Source organism: Pararge aegeria, chromosome 16, assembly GCF_905163445.1.
Source record: "Pararge aegeria chromosome 16, ilParAegt1.1, whole genome shotgun sequence".
Lineage (NCBI taxonomy): Eukaryota > Metazoa > Arthropoda > Insecta > Lepidoptera > Nymphalidae > Pararge > Pararge aegeria.
Genome location: NC_053195.1, coordinates 8,855,246 through 8,873,179, shown reverse-complemented (window position 1 = coordinate 8,873,179; position 17,934 = coordinate 8,855,246). Strand labels below are relative to the sequence as shown.

Below are 17,934 nucleotides of genomic sequence, written 5' to 3'. Positions count from 1 at the left end.
TTGTTAGTATCTTTAGGCAACTTGCATTCTGTCTAATTCTGTCGTCGTCGTCAGACCACAGACCAGTACCTACCAAATAAATATTAAACGCTGGTAGTTTATCCAAAATGCCATTAGAGGGAGACTCTGTTGTGAGTTTATCTTTGAACATGTTTGTTATTTTCAAAGATTATCCTACGAAATAAATGTGAAAGTGTGGGTGATTGTTACTCAATCACGCAAAAACGGCAGAACGGATTTGGATGAAATTTGGCATGCATTTGCATTGCCTTTTACATGAAAAAGAACGTAGACTACCTTTTAATTTCCATAGGTAATTCTATGGAAATTGACTTTTAATTTGTTCTCATGTTTACAGAAGGTCAGTTCGAATTAGAAAAGATACAAAATGACATTGAGGCCCTTCACACAGCACCTTAGGACGAAAAAACATTTTCTCTCTGAGTCAACTAACAGAATCTTTCACTACGGCGCAGCACTTCGAAGTAAAATGCCAGATTCTCCTGCCGATATACGCTGTGCGCGGGCCCTTTGACAAAATGCGGCACGTGGGATGCACGGCACAAAGGGGAACTAAGCAAATGGACTTTACCTCAATCATATCAGACCCAAGTTAGGTTCTACACTCCTCCAGGTTAGCGGAGAAAGCAGAGCACAGGCTTCTTTCTGTAGATGCGTCACCCGTAGTGATGCATGTCGACATAACTCATTTTAATATAGGCGGTCACTAATATGAGCTGAAGAGCGGTGTTGGGAGCTTAGTGGTTAGGATATCGACTTTACATCAGATGGCCAAGACGCACCCCGTGCAAACACCTCGTAACTGTTTAGTTACCTGCTTTTAATTTTAGGCAATAAAAATAGCACTAGCTAAAAGGAAAGCTTCTTTAAAATATTTAAACTAAGAATTTATAAAATTTATAAACTATAAAATAAAAGACAATTTTCATACATCAATTTAATTATCGGAATTTAATACTGTATTACATTGAAGAAATGCACTTTTCAGAAACATTCAGAAGACTTCCCTTTGGGACAGTTTAAAACGGAGTCTCTCTCCAATTATTTTACCTTATAAATTGAATAAATATGAACTATGTACTTTGTTATAGAATCAATATTTATGAAGATCTGCATTGCCACATACTTAAAAATCTATGTATATTTTTCACAAACCTACAATTTTAGAAAATAAATCCTTAAATAGTACACAGTAAAGCATGAAACTACGATTGTCTATGAGATAATCTGGTTGAATAAATAAAATTTTGCAAAAAAAAAAAACAACAAATAATAACATACATTTTATAACGTTAGTTCTTATACTGTCGCTGCCACATCACAATAAAGAAAAGTGGAAATCAACCTATTTTAGGAGTCGAATATCATTTTCAATTAGGTGACCGCATAGAAAGGCGCTTTGACACATATCCAACATAGTGAATAATAAATTTTGGAGAAAACACACAGCACAAGAATACTACCAATATAAATACAGACATCTTAATTCATTCAGTCAAAGTGAAACATGTATAAAATATTCAATTAGAAATAATTATAATCAGTCTTGTTTAGAGAAAAAGTTTCATCAACACGTGCTGAAATTGTACACGTCTCGATATATTCATTTATTATCACAATACAATATGTCAGATATGATGTCATTCCTTCTCTTGGACGTAACTAGTATATATAAATCGCCTGCTACGCTACTTAGTGTTATTATCACAGTTGTTTAGTAGAGGTGGGTGCAGTACTTTGTACATAAAACAGGAGCTACCTGCAATCCGCGACCATACTCGACACATTGCCGACCCATGGGCCCCAGCCCACCCGTTGCCGCCGGCGTCTGTCTAGTGCTAACTAACTCTGCACCTGTATACCCCTGAGATCGCCGAGGACGAGGTGGATGGGCTAGCACATAGGTTAAACATCTTTTAGATGAATATATGCACATACACATTCTTCATTGCAGTCTTTCTCTTATAATGTACACAAACAGCATGTAAATCTCGCATCGTAAATGCGTTTTAAACGCGAGACCCACAATTAAGTTGTTCACCCCTTGAATCTATTTAGACCCGTGTGTAATTAATACTTCGTATCTTTAATATGCAGTTATATATCGGGATTCCTAGATAATAACTATTACGTCCCCTTTGAACTGGTACATTTTGTCACCAAGCGGTAAACGGAAAACTAAATTGAATAACAATAAAATATTCTTACACCTATCATAATATAATATTATATTTGTGAACCACTTGCAAGCTTTGTTGTCACAAACATACATGTAATTCGCTCAAATAGTCAAAAAATATATTTTTGTCTAGTTACACTTTCCACAGGGAGAAGTGCTCTTATGTATTAACAATTGACCAACGCAACGACAGGTTATAGTAATGAAATATCACAGATTTTTACTCTTTGGACAGTAATGGGCTTCTAAAACAAAATACCTGCTTTAAAAATTGTTATTTTGTACCAATCGACTCTCCCACCTAGCCCTTAGAACCCCTTTACGTACAAAGAAACTCCAGTAATTAACTAGAATTATGTGAAATTTACATTATATAAAAATAATCGAAAATCAATTATGAAGTAATCACTTATGTTGCTAAAATGAAAATAACCATTGTTCGATTATTTTGAAACATTCAAAAATACTAATGCTCCTACGTTAAATGCACGTATTTACATACTTTCGTAATTTTTGAGGGAAATATACTATCAATGTAGCATCGGAAATCCAGCTATGTATTATTATAGTCCTCCGGTTACAGACTAATATTTCTAGGCGTAATACAAGATCTAATAATGAATAATAAAAATATATAACCTCAAAATCATGACCCGAAATGTCATCATCACAAAAAGAAAAATATTCACAATTTTATCTGGCAATACAGATTGTTTTAAAGTATATCAAAAGCATCTTTAATTTTCTTATACTAAGTTGTCCCGCACACGTTCACTGGATAAGATCATCATTAACAATAAAAATAATCTATATAAAATATCAGTTTTTATATCCGCCCCTTGAATTCCACCCCCTTACATTTTACTCATCTTCTATATGTTTCGTGCATTTCGTACATCATACAGACATTTTAAACGAAAGGCACCCAGGATTACACAACAGGGTACCACACCGACTACTCTAACAATAATTATAGTGATTAACATCTACAGATGGAATCCAAATATTCCAGCAAATGGATCATTCGCTGTTGACCATATTTACATTTTGTCTAACATTATTTATCATTTGACCCAAAAATATTTTTTCAATGTCTTCACAGTGTGAATTATTTTTATATAAATAACTTGATATATTAACTATTAGTGAAAACCTGGAGACAACATTTTCTCTTCAAATAGTACAATTTGAAATGCACTTCAAATTTTGAAATATTACCTTATATTAAAGGACTTATAAAATTGCGACATGAAGAACCACGAACAATAATGATTCATTAGCACGATATAAGTAATTTTGAATAAGATTCTAGTAATAAATTATTGTAAATACTAGTTAGTGGTCAACAGTTAATAAACCAGACTTAAATCTAACACACTTATTTTAACCATACATTTATAAAATCGATCTGAAAGATAAATCCACAAAGCATTTAGAATTGCGAAAAAGTTGCACAGGTTACGCTCATAAAAGTAGCGGTTCTCTTCCTTGTCAAAATAAAGAGAAGACAACATTCACTTATCAAATATAATTTAATGTTTGCAAGCTTTCATTCAGATCTAAAAAAAAATTATTCTAATATATTAAAAAGAACATTAAAAACAACCTCGCCCCTCCTTGAGAGCACAAATAAATTCAAGTATTGACACTAAGTACAACAATAATTTCTATATTTAAAGAGTTATGATTTTTAACATTCGCGAATACGAATTCAAATACGAATATTTGAAAGTATCACTAATACAAATATGTATTTGACGTATGCAAGAAATTCCTTGTCAACTTAATAATCTAATAGTTTGAAAATAAAACTTCAATAGAATGCTAAAAGCGCTGTTTTAAAGTTTTATTTCTATTAGTATCCAGTTCTTGCAAAAACAACGCGAATGTTCAAAACCGTGCAAAGGAATATTCGAGTACGAATTTTCATTGGGGATGAACCACAGATGGGGAGTTAAACAACGACCTCACATAGGATTACCAGGGGCATCGACACAAAATAATAAAAACTCGGGGAAAGCGGAACGCGATCGTATTCTAACATAGATGAAGTGAATCAATTCGTTTACTGTTGAACAGGCGCGGCGTAAAGCAGCGGGCCGGGAGGCAGGTGCGCGTAGGGTACACCCGCTCCCACCGCTGCCTGATAGCCGCACGGGCCGCCGCCGCCAACGCCACCGCCGTAAAACTTGCCTCCTGGTTACGAAAGTACAATCAATCAATATCAGTACTACTGGACAGACTATAAAGGACAAAGGTCATTTAAATATAGCGTGGGATAGAGCGTTCCTCCAGCTGGCTAATCTTATCAACTGATGCGACTTTCCATGTTCTTGATACCTAGATTGAGAAACGTATCTCCTAATTTTGGAGACGAAGTTTTACTGCTCACTGCTGAGCAAAATAGCAAAAGAAGAATCAGAAGTTACTTAGTAGGAAGGTAGTATATGTAAGTTTTTAAACGGAGACTTAATAAGAGTATTTGATTTTTCAAGATTAAACAAAAATTCCACATGGAGACATAAGCTGATATTTATTGAAAGAAATAGTGTGAAAAGAAACGGAGGGGAAAGGATGAGATACTCTTGGGGCATTTTTATTCGGGATCGCAACAATCAAGCTCCCCAGATCCTGTTTCAAATTTATATTTTTTTACTGTGGCTAAGTGTTTTTGAAAGTAGATGCTATACTATGAATTGTATAAATTCACAATAGGAACCGATAGGCGCTGCTGCAATCAGATTAGACAGACAACTGATTTTCAGCACAGGAATTTGCCAAGCCAGCTAGTTACTATAATAAAATAATAAGATTTTTTGTAGATAAACATTTAGATTAGAATTGCTTGCTCCTTAAATTTCCTAATATTTATCATATCATAACAAGCAACTAACCAAGCATTTCCTGGTGGTGTGGGTGCATTTGAGGGTAATGCGGTGGTGTAGCAAAGTGAGGAGGCGGGGAGCCGTATGAAGATCCAGATCCTGCAGATTTGTTGCCAACTGAGTTAGTATTGCGATGGTACTGCTGCCCGCCATTGCGACCATCTGCTATACAAAATAACAAGTGGTGTTAAAGAAGGGCTACTAATAAACTTGACTTTTGCATTGAGTTTTATATATTTAGAATAGGCAACTTTTTATTCTAGACTAGAAAAACTGTCTCCAGGGGATTTGTAAAAACCTTAATAAACATGGACAAAGAATGCGCGCAACATCGGGTACAATGTTAAATAAAACCTCTTAAAATACTTACTGTTGTATTGTTGACGTTGTTGCCCATAGCCATTTTGATTGTTGTACGCATTTTGATATCCATTGTTATAACCGCCTTGGTAGTTTCCCATGGACTCAAAAACATTTGGACTGGGGAAAGGCACTTGTTTTTGTTGATAGTTGTTTTGCCTATAACCCTGGTTATTGTTTTGATTCTGATTGGAGAATCGAGGAGCCTGTTGATTAGGGTTACGGTTTTGATAAGAGTTGTTTTGGTTATCTTCATTGCCCATAGTAGCCATCTTGTTGTTCCACTGGTTACTCTTTTGACGCGGTGAGCTCGCACCACTGTTATTTTCTTTGCGTTGTTGCCAACGGTTACGGCCTAAAATAGTAAATAAAAAATATAAATAAAACCAGAAATTAAATCGATTTCTCAACTAAATATCTTCAGATGATGCTCCAGTATTAAAGTGATTCGTAACTAAGAGAGGTTATTTTTAAGGATGTTTAAATCAAATTAATTTAAGGTGCATTTTATATCACAACTTCCAGGTAATTCTGCTTGACTTACAAATTCAGCCTACACACGCTAGTGAGTTACTGGACTACTTACAGCTCCAAAACATTGGTGATGGCTATAATCACCAATGTTTTGAAGCCTCTAATAAGAATAGATAGCTCAACAATTACTCAGCAAACACTGGAGGCCGGATCATATTAAAATGAGGAGACCTTCAAAGAACCACAGATACAAGCAATCACATATACACATGTTATAAAAAATAGGAATTTTATTAAAATCCTAGCGAACCCGGCGGACGTCGTCCTGCCCGGTTAAGTAGTCCTACCAAGTCCTTTGTGTTTGCTCTCATACCAACCAGGAACCCATTTAAATATATACACAAAATTTCAACAAAATCGGTCCAGCTGTTTAAGAGCTTGTTGCTAAACACAAGTACGTAAGAATTATATATATTAGTACTTTTCTCACCGTTTAAACCTGCCCTGGACTTACACGAATATTTAAAGATCTAGATAAGCCGAAACATCGAAAAATTAATTCATTTTTATAATAAAATCGGCAATGGAAGGGCATTGCCTGCTTCTTATTAACTCTGTCACGCACAATCATCAGGCAAAAAGACAAATATTATTAATTAAAAAAAAAAACATCTTACTAGAGTTATTATTGTTGTTCTTGGCCATGTCGTTCAGTCTGGCTGGAGGGTTCTGTCCCGTTTCCCGGAGAACGGCAACCAGTGCACGAGCTTGACGAGCATCGCCGCTCGTGAAGTAAGTATAAGCTGTGCCAGATTGTTGGCAGCGACCCGTACGACCTAGATGACATAAATAAAAAATGTATTGTTAAGTCATTGCATTACTACATCTGCTCATAGTTATATCTAAACCCATTATTGTTAAGCCCCCAAGTTAAGAGTCCCTTTTCTGTGTCTGTGGTTTGGTGAATTGGGTGATCTATTTGAATTCCGTTTTCTGCATAACAATGGTGTAATCACTCTAAAACAGGCTATTCATCTTATTTTAAAATCCACAAAAGAGCATCACTTTAATTTCATTGAGTACTGCAGCACTTTGATTAAGTCATGAATGTAATTAAAAATATATTTTTTATTGCAATAATATACTGACCAATTCTATGTATATAATCTTCAGATGAATTGGGATAATCGAAATTGACAACAAATTTAACGTCTTCGACATCTAAACCACGCGCAGCGACATCTGTAGCGATCAAAATAGTAGTGGCTCCATTACGAAACTCCGTAAGGACCGCGTCACGTTCCGGCTGAGACTTGTCACCGTGGATAGCGAGAGCTTTATATCCGTTACGCCGCACTGAACGTGCAATGTCATCTACCTACAATAAAAAATATATGATTTATTTTGATGTAGATCTAATATAGCTTTGTTATGGAAAGATATATGACAAAGTATAAGTTACCTTCTTCTTTGTCTCGACGAAAACAATAACTTTGTTGTCCTTTTCAGATGAGATCTCTTTCAAAAGGTTTGAGAGTTTAGCTTCTTTTTCGTGTTCTTCACACACTTCTATTATCTGTTTGATATTGTTATTAGCTGAGAGGTTCAATGAACCGATGTTCACTTTGATGTAATCGTTCAAGAAATCTTCAGCCAGAGCCTGAATCTCTTTCGGCCAAGTGGCAGACCACATCAAAACTTGACGATCTGGGCGGATTTGCTCGATAATTTTACGGATCTGAGGCTCGAAACCCATATCCAACATCCTGTCAGCTTCGTCCAAAACAAGGTAGGTGCACCTGCGTAAATTTGTAGTTCCCCTTTCAAGGAAATCAATCAAACGTCCCGGCGTCGCAATGACGATCTCTACGCCTCTCTCCAAATCTCTAGCCTGTGGCCCCTTAGGTGAACCACCAAACAAGCAGGTATTTCTGATGCAACCATGCGCACTGTAGGCTTGAGCGACAGATTGTATTTGTTGCGCAAGCTCTCTGGTTGGGGCCAAAATTAGTGCAATCGGTCCGTCGCCTCGCTGAATCCTTGGCTGATGAACAATATGCACAGCTGCCGGAAGCATGTAAGCTAGCGTTTTTCCTGATCCCGTAGACGCTATACCCACCATGTCCCGACCAGATAGAGCGATAGGCCAACCTTGGGCTTGGATGCCTGTTGGCTCTTCCCAACCTTGTTCTTTGATAGTGTTTAGAACGTGATCTGGGAAGTTACCTTCATCGAACACTTGATTCGGGCGGGGTACGTCATTACCACTTACAGTTATTTCCTTAGCCGCCAGGAATCTTTGCACATCATCTTCCGAACGTCCTTCTACATTGACGTGGGGCTTATAAAAGTTCTTCTGAATGGCTCCGAGATTTGCCATATCCCACTGTGGCTTAATTAGACTGTCTCCTGGATGTTTGGCTTTTCGACTTTGTAACTTACGATCATTAAAATCTAAAGACGGCTGTACAGAACTATTGTTGTATATTTTTTTAGGAACAAAACTTTGCTGACCGTTCATGTGCCCATTCTGATTGTTAAAATTCTTAGGACCAAAACTTTTTTGATAATTTTGTTGCTTAGGCCCTCCAAAATCACTTTTTCCATAGAACTGCATGTTTCCACCTGACGCTTTATCTCCGTCATATCCGTCGTTAGTCTTCTGAAGTTGGTTATTAAAATTGTTTCTAGGCCTAAATTCTTTTGGCCCCCCAAAATCACTCTGGTTATCATTCTTGGGATTGTTGAAATCATTTCTTATCCCATTAAAGTCACTTCTGGGTCTGAAGTTTTTGTTACCTATGCCATTTCTTGGTTGAAAGTTCTTGGGCCCACCAAAATCATTCATGCCATTGAAAAACGGTAACTTACCGTATTCATTACGATCTAGTCGGGGTCTGAAGCTGAGAACAATGTATTATTGTTAATATAAAAAGCTTTAAGTTTGTTGGCCAATTGGAATGTTACTAAAACTATGATTAATTTTCTATAGGGACTAAGAATAGCAGCTATAAAGGTGTAAAATTAAATATCCCAAATATTTCTTATCGTTTAATTGTTATAGTAATTTATTGTCAGGGTAGATACCCTTAATTTAATTTAACAAATAACGTGATATAATTTAACAAATAGACTTACTTAATTTAATTTGACAACTATTCTATAGTTACAGGATATAGTAAAACTCAATATTACATGTATGAAGTATTTTTGATTTACCAATCAAAACTAATAATATAATTTGTATATCATCAGCGTCTCTGTTTTGTATTGTTGAATATCTTTAAATAGTATAAACGTCGTTCCCGCCGATCCCTCGGATCCTTTAAACTATGCAACGAATTTTAATGCATATTTCAGCATTAAAAAGTTTTTGATAAAGGTTTTTTATGTAGTAACCATGCATATCATAGTTTTAAAGAAATTCAAAGCTATGTAATGTGCTAGATATCCTGTATTTATTATAATCATAATAGTATTAATCACTCTAAACTGCCACCAGATGTGTATCTAATATTGCACTCCTGTGAAGCTGAAGCAGGTCACTGTTTACTATAATTTGGCTGCTGTTATTGTATTCTTAAGGTTCAGGTTATCAGTTAGTCATACAAAACAATAACAATCACAAACATGACAGTACAATATGGATTGTTAAGTATTGTTTTCTAATTTATTTTGACATTATATTAAGCACAAAATTATAATTTGTTTTGTAAGTTGACATAATGATTTAGTTTTCATTTTACATGAAAGTACAATGTCCATTCATGAATGATAAAATGCTTATATTAATATTTTTTATTTTGTGGTTTAGGATAAAAATGCAGGTGCAGAGGAGCCATAGAGCCCAGTTAGCACAATAGCTAATAGTATCAGGCTGAATTTGATGGTAATTTTCTGAACAGGCTAATCTTAGAAGCTACATGTTCTAAAAAAATTAGAATTCCACTTGTATGATGCTGCATAATTGTATGTTTTTATGTAAGTTTAGGCGTATGGCAGTTTTATTAATATATCTGCTATACACCTAAACAGATTAGCCCTGCCTGCTAAACAAATACAACAAAAGGTTCTGAACTGTTAGTTTACGTAGTATGAAACAAAGTAGCCCCTGTTTGTACACTTAGGTGTTTTCTAACTAAGTAATGTATAATAAAGCAGTTTTCATAGATCTCAGAATCAATAGATAGGTAGAGTAATTCAAGAGGAAGGTTAATATGTAGTGTGTGTGGTTTATATGTAGCAGTGTGGCTGAGAAAAATAAAAATATTCAAAGATTTGCAATGTTATGTTGTAACAAACAAATTTTTGTGTGCATTGCAAATATTGCATAAACCTTACAATATAGATTAAATTATTGTACCAAAGGATTTTATTTTAAAATAAAAACAAACTGTCCAAATTAGTATATAAATTGACCCCATGCAAAGCTGGGGTGGGTAGCTAGTTATTTATTAAATGATGTAGTCTAAATGCAAATTTTGCATCTTCTTAGTATGTGTATGTAATTATACTAATTGGCAAGAAAAACTAGGTGAAAAGTGCTTATAAAAAAAAGTTGAAATAACATATATGCAACAATTGCTAACATTGTAAGACAAGTAAGAAACATATATAAATAATTATCTATTGAATTTAGAAGTCTGAAAACAGTAAAAAAATTCAAATATTGTGATCAGGACAACAAGCTTCTTTAATACCCTTAAATTTTGTAAAGAGCTGTGCACATGAGAATTGACACCAACCACCAGAGTACAGAATTTTATGAATAAGAAATAAAATAGGAAAAAGGGAGCATTTTGTCTTTGACCAAGACTTTCATAATTTGTATGGAAATAAGTCAAACTGATAAATAAATTTTTGAGATTTATACCATTTTTTGTGATATTTGTAACAAAAAAGTAGTATAATAATGCCTTAGATTTTAAAGAAGACATTGGACTAATTAAAGTAAGCACCAACTAAAATTTTACTTGAAGAATTTTGGTCTCCTATAAACTCAAATAATTTAAACTATCAAAATCATATAAAAATGGTGTTTATAAAATTTAAATACAGCAAGAGTCACAAGCCCCCAGATCCAAATAATGGTAATCTAAAGTAGATACCATATGAATTTATGCCCCAACTAAGAAACCAATCAACTTAATTTTTGGCACAGAGTTAGTTAAAAAATATGGAGTGTAACATAAGCTACTTTATATCTCAAGAAAACAATTGTTCCCACAGGATTTGAAAAAACCATAAACACAGACAAAGAACAGCTAGTAATTCCTAAATTGAATAATTGACTACTGTGACATGCAAATCAGGTAATTAATGAAAATATATATTTTAAATGTATAAATTAAACTTAACAATACGATAGTCCCACTGATCTTCAGCCTATTACTAGGTGCAGCCCTACTCTCTGGAAATTGGGAATGAGGAAGTAAACTCATTTGTGTAATGTAAAGAAATTCCATTATCCAGCCACAACAGTCACAGGCGCCCTTTTGAACTGACACGAGGTACACCTACTTATTGCGATTTCTATAACAGGAGCTACATCTACGGTAAGTATATTTCAATATCTAGATCTTGAACAGATGTCATAATGATTACATAACTTTGTGCCCTACTACATCCTGTAAATCAATAGTGCTTTACTAGTGTGCTTTAAATACCAATCATAAGATTATAATATTTATAGGTCAAAAGATGTTACCGACAAATTAATCTGCAGCATTACCGAAAATTCGAAATAAATTAAATCTTTATCAACCGAAAACAGGGATGATCTTCCCACAGCTAACTATTGATTTTTCGCGATGTACTAGTCTCTAGCAGATGCGTTCATTATCAGCTGTGCACAAAATGGCCGCCGTACGAAAAGTTCATGGCTCATGCGGCATAGAAAGTATCACGATTCTATTGTAACCGTAGCGATTAAGTCGAGGTTTTAATACTTACATAGGATGTTGATTGTGAAAGCTGTTAAACTGCATTATGGTTCTTTGTTGATTCTTAGTAGGTAGTACCTACGTGGTCGTAAACGCTCGAGTGGGTATCTGGAATATCGATTTATGGCTTGTTTTATGCACAATAGATATTTACACCAATTAGACATTTAAACGATTGAAATAGTTCTCATAACATTACAATTACAAAGAACTCACCTCTATAATAGAGATTTTGAATTAAATAATTTAATCTTCATTAACAAGGTACATACGACCTCACAGACCCCGGCGAACGAACAACTCGTTGAAAATATCAGGGCCAGGCTGACGGCTGCCGGAACTGGAAATCACTGGAAATGAGGAAATTAAGGTTGCCAGTATTAAATCGGAGTATTCCCAAAAAATTATATTTATATGATCTGATTTATTGATCTAAATATTGGAATATTTCAAAAAATCTTAGAATAAGATATTTATTATATTTAAAGCAAAATCACATATTAACTTTCTACCTATTGCACTTAATAAGTTCGTATCTAAGTAAATTAAAATTTAAAATTACTACCAAAATATTTTTATGCGAAAATATAGGGCAGGTTTTCTTAAAAATGAAAGTATGTTAGGCACTTAGTGATGAAAATTTCTAATAACTTTCCAAAATTCTTGGTTAAGTTAGTCGTTGGTAAATAATATTTTGTAAAACTAGAGTAACACTTAATGGTTACTTTCATTCATATCTAAATTAAAACAAGAACTTAAAGGTAGTTCAAGGGGCTACGATATGTTAGTACAGTTAATATAATTACCATTTATCAGCTAACTAGCGGACCCTCGCGACACTTCTCTTTAATGATAGTAGCGTGGTCGAGGTAGCCATTGGTCTTAGCGTAATGTTATATACCCTAAATTGAATCTACCATTCCAAAAAAAAAAATTGTGCAATTTATTTACACACGGCAGAAGTGTAACTTCTGAAAAGTAGCCTACGAGAGATTGAGATAGATTTAGAGTTTCAGATCTATTAGGATAAATGTAAGGTTTATTATTTATTTTCCATGGTAACTAGAACAGTTAAAAAAAATGTATAAAGTCAAAGTCAAAGTCAAAGTCAAAAATATCTTTATTCAAGTAGGCCCATAGGTGGCACTTTTGATGCGTACATAAGAATTACACGGTAGTGAGATGATGGCGATAACCACATTCGTAAACTTAAAACTAAAGCTACGAGGGTTCCAAACGCGTCCTGGTCTAAGAAGAAGACCACAACAAACTTAGCAGGGTGTTTTTTTTTTGTTATCACCATCTCACAATGTCTTTTTTAAATTATTAGAAGAGCAACCTGGTTAGAGCAATAATTTACACCCAAGCTTTTTTATCGTTTACGTAGTCCTTTATACTATAATAGGACTTTTCTATAAGCTTACGTTTAATACAAACTTTGAACTTTTTAAGAGACATCTCCAAGATGAAAATTGGTAGTTTATTGTAGAATTGCATGCAATTTCCTTTAAACGAATTATGAATTTTATGTAACCTAGTATATTGCACTGTAAGTTTATTCTTACTTCTAATGTTTAAATTATTGCAGTCACATTTTTTCTTAAATTTAGAAATGTTTTTATGAACGTACATTAAATTTTCAAATATGTACTGACATACACTGTCATTATTTTAAAATCTTTAAATTTATCTCTCAATGACTCTCTCGGACCCATTTTGTAGATAGAACGAACAGCCCTCTTCTGCAGCACGAAAATAGTGCTAATGTCAGCAGCATTACCCCAAAGTTAAATTCCATATGACATAATGCTGTGAAAGTAACTAAAATATACCAGTCTAGCAGTTTCTAAGTCGGTCATATGGCGTATCTTCTTTACCGCATAGGCAGCAGAACTAAGCCTGTTCGATAAATTATTCGTTTTCTATATATCTATTATAATGTTTTCTATCTCACTCTGTCCTATACATTTATGTGTTGGTTTCTTTATCTAGATATTATTCGGTTAACTTAAATACGAAGCAAAATGTGTAATGTATTCTATCTCATTTGCTTCCATGTATCGTCACATGTATCGCCTATAAATCTTTCTAATACGCTGGTGCAAACACATGCATTGAACAATGTGTTCTATCTCATTCTCTTGCCGGCTGAATCCTACACATTTTTATATCTGTGTCTCTTACCTATCGTTTTTCCCTTGGCATCCGGTTTGAAATCACGACGGTTCTAAAGAAGTTCACTTAAAAAAAACTAATTCGAATCAGTGTTTTCTGAGATTAGCGCGATTAATATTAAACAACAAATCAAGCGTAATCAAACAAACTCAAAAACTTTATAATATTATAGCTGACTCGTACCCACTTCATTGTGGGTTAAATATTTTTACTCGTGTTGAAATTATGAATGTGGCTCGTTAGTGCTATGATTTATTTCCTGACTTCCTGAATAATTATAATAATAATAATTATAGTTTAATTCAGGTAAAACCCATCTCAATATACACGTAAAAGAAGTAGCAAAGTATTTTAAAAGATCTAAAAAATTATAAATAAAATGAAAACAATTAAAAAAATTCAAATAAAATATAATAAATAACTATATATTAAATACTAAATAATTATATTTGACTATAAAACCAGGTTACAAATGAGTGATTTGCAACCTGGTTATATTTTATATATATTGATTTTCCTATATAATATATAAAATTTGTAGCCTTTGTAAATTTTTTAGGTCTTCTACTATGCCTATCAAAAAAAACACGTCAATCTGACTACGTTGCGCGGATTTTAAAAAACAAATGCGGATAAAATTGCGATGCTATCCTGTAAGAGCTGTTTGCTTATCCGGGATAAAAGGAAGCCTGTCTTTGCCAAATTGCAGCCAAATCGGTTCATTCGGTGTGGCGTTAAAGCGTGACAAACATCAATCCATCCATCCACCCATCCATGCATCCGTAACATACATCCATCCGGATGGATGTATGTTACTGATACATCCTAACAAACTTTCGAATTTATAATATTAGTAGGATGGTCCACATGCATTCCATCGTTGTCCCATATGCATTGCGACTTGCTGTTATCTGTGAAGAGTTTATATTCTTTATCTCCGACAATATTTATCAAATCTTCATTAAAATTAGACAATATACGTTTGTTAGTATACACGTTCGATAAAAAAAGAATTATCAAAATAGGTTTTAATTTAACGGAGTTATGAAGTAAAATTGATAAAAATTTTCATCCCATTTCCCGGAGGAAACTTATTGTTTATCGGGATTAAAAGTATTCTATATGTTGACCCAGAATACCAGCTACCACTATAACAAATTGTATTTAAATCCGTTCAGTAGTTTTAACGTGATGCCTGGGCAGACTGACAGACAGACAAAAATTAAATAAAAATCTGTTTTCTCAGTATCGATTACAAAGCATCCCCCTATCAAAATTTTCTAAATATATTAAATGTACAGAAATCTTCCAGTTACAGTTTTATTATAAGTATCACCTAATTAATAACATTACCGGTTCCACTTGATTTATAAAACTTTGGATAAGTCATTTTTTACTGTACAAACTTTCATCCGGTTCCATTCAAACCTTCTTTATTCTACTAAGTGTGCATATTATGTTTGGGAAATAGAGCTATAATAATAATAACCTTGGGAATAGCAGAAAAAAATAATGTCTATTCTTCATCTTCAATTTACCTACAATCGCAGGAAATTTAAGTATAAAGGCAACACTAAAAGGAAATTCGATAACCTAGAACAGGGTAGCCAACTTTACAAGGAAACCTACAGAGTGGATCGGAACTAGATCGGAATCAAAATTCAAACGCGTAATAAAATAAAACTATTATGCACAATTTACACGAAGCCAATTAGAATATCCAACAAGCCCATCTATGCGCTCATAAAACATCACGCGAACAAACGCGTGTCAGAGTTCCCTATAACTATTTACCAAATATTTGGCTACGACCTAAAACCATTTCATTCAACCCGATCCTTGTAGTGGACTAGTAATGGGGTCATGTTAATGATGATAATAAGTCGCAAATTATAGAACTTATCTAAATTGTGCCTGTCCAAACGATGTTGCAAGCAACACTTCCCGCGCAGCTACTAAATTTTTAAATAGAATACAATCTATTCTTAATGATTACTTGTCCACTAAATTTTAGCTTAGTACAACTTACTACTAAATTCATTGTTTATCACTTAAAATTCAGTTTTAATTTTGTTACCAACTTGACGACTTATTGCGTGTACACGAAGCTTAAGGCGTACTAAGGAATTAAGGTCTGTGGTCTTGACTGGTGGATTTGTATTGGACAGCGAAAAGTCGTAAATGAAAACTTGTATTGCATTTGCAAATTAAAGCTCAAGATGTTTTAATTCTTGAGTTTAAAAGAAAAGTAAATAAGTTTCAGTACATAAAAACCAATATTTTCTTTGGCGGTTTACTTTGCTAATGGTGTTTTGTTCGTTTATACAGCTTTTGCGTTTTGCTCAGTAGCGAACAATTATTATCGATTAGTGTCGCGCAAGCGAACCTTGTAAGCAGATATTTGAACTTTATACATCGTAAGTGAAATTTACTATTGAGAGATATGTTACATCTTTTGATAAGCATAATCAAATCGCGAGATAAGGACGAAGCTTTTTTTTGTGCTGCATCATACGTCAATCTAATTGTCACCTGAGTCTACCTCTTGAGTCGAGGTTCGAACTTAATAGGATCTTTCTACTAAATTCACTGTTTATCACTTAAAATTCAGTTAAAATTTATTTACCAACTTGACGACTTACTGCTTGTAAACGAAGCTTTATGCGTACTAAGGACTTAAGGTCTGTGGTCTTGACTGTTTGTCTGTGGATTTGTATTGGACAGCGAAAAGTCAAAAATAGAAAACTAGCAAAATAAAGCTCGTTTTTTTCGGCGGGAAACTTCGTACATGGCGGACGCGGTTTTCTCAAATTTTTCTTTGATTTTACTGTAAACTCGTCTTGAAAAGGATTTGGTGTTGTTTATATTGAACTGTAACTTGGCCTGTCAATTTGTGCACACGTGTTAGTGAGATTCCGGTGTAATTTCGGTGTTTTATGTGAATTTACACAGCAGCAGAAATAGTTGTTATTGGTGATATTCGTATAAATCTAACCGTATTTGGTGTTGGTTAAATATTTATTATGTGTCTGTAGTTATAGTGTTTCCAGTAAAATGGATCTAGATACACCTCCTGAGCCGCCCGACCCGGGGGCATCAGCCTCGTCTCGCAAACGACAAGGAGAGGATACCAACGTATATGCGGCCAAAAAAACTATAACTGATCCTACTCAGGTAAACCCATCCGTTCAAAGCCTTTACATACATCCTTCCTTCACCGAAGGCGCCAAGTCATACTCTGACGATGATAATGGGCCTTTTATCGTCCAAGTCTCACGGGAAGTGGAGGACCCATCCTCTGGAGCGTCATTACGGGCTATAAATTTCGGTCAATTCTTGCACAAACACAAAATTGGTTCAATTATCCACGACGGCGTCAAAAATATAGGCCGCAACAAAATTACTGTAGAGTTTACTTCTGCCCAAGCTGCCAACAACTTTCTGGTTAGTCCAGTTTTGAAGTTATGCAAATATAGAGCTATAATTCCCACATACAACATAACCAGAATGGGGCTGGTGAAAGGAGTTCCCGTGGACTGGTCGATGGACGAGCTTGTTGATTCGCTAGAGCTCCCGCCTGGCTGTGGTGAGGTTCTGAAATCAAGGCGACTGAACAGAAAATCTGTCACAGAGGGTGTCATCACTTGGGTGCCTACCCAATCTGTTGTCCTAACCTTCAGGGGGCAAATGCTTCCTGCTAAGGTATATTCATACCACACCTCACTGCCAGTTGAAACATATAAACTTCCAACAATACAGTGCCAGAACTGCTGCCGTTTTGGCCACATTAAAACAATCTGCAGATCTAAGCCCAGATGCTACAGATGTGCTCAGCCCCATACAGGTGACTCATGTTTGGTCATCAAGGAATTATCTACATGTTTACACTGCTCTGGTA

The 17,934-nt window shown here is 34.6% G+C and overlaps 1 protein-coding gene across 2 annotated transcripts; it reads right to left on the bottom strand.

The window, feature by feature from the left end:
* Positions 1 to 943: 943 nt before the first annotated feature.
* LOC120630564 (ATP-dependent RNA helicase DBP2-like) lies at positions 944 to 12,206 on the bottom strand. Of its 2 annotated transcripts, none has more exons than XM_039899820.1 (8): positions 12,078 to 12,206; positions 11,872 to 11,969; positions 7,382 to 8,822; positions 7,069 to 7,297; positions 6,597 to 6,755; positions 5,456 to 5,800; positions 5,095 to 5,250; positions 944 to 4,396 (listed from the first exon to the last, which is right to left on the bottom strand). In XM_039899820.1, the coding sequence occupies exons 2-8, from the start codon at positions 11,904 to 11,906 to the stop codon at positions 4,266 to 4,268; spliced, it is 2,496 nt and encodes an 831-aa protein (XP_039755754.1). In that variant the 5' UTR covers positions 11,907 to 11,969; positions 12,078 to 12,206; the 3' UTR covers positions 944 to 4,265. The 2 variants fall into 2 exon arrangements, with proteins under 2 accessions (XP_039755754.1, XP_039755755.1); XM_039899821.1 differs by having other exon boundaries at positions 5,095 to 5,247.
* Positions 12,207 to 17,934: the final 5,728 nt, after the last annotated feature.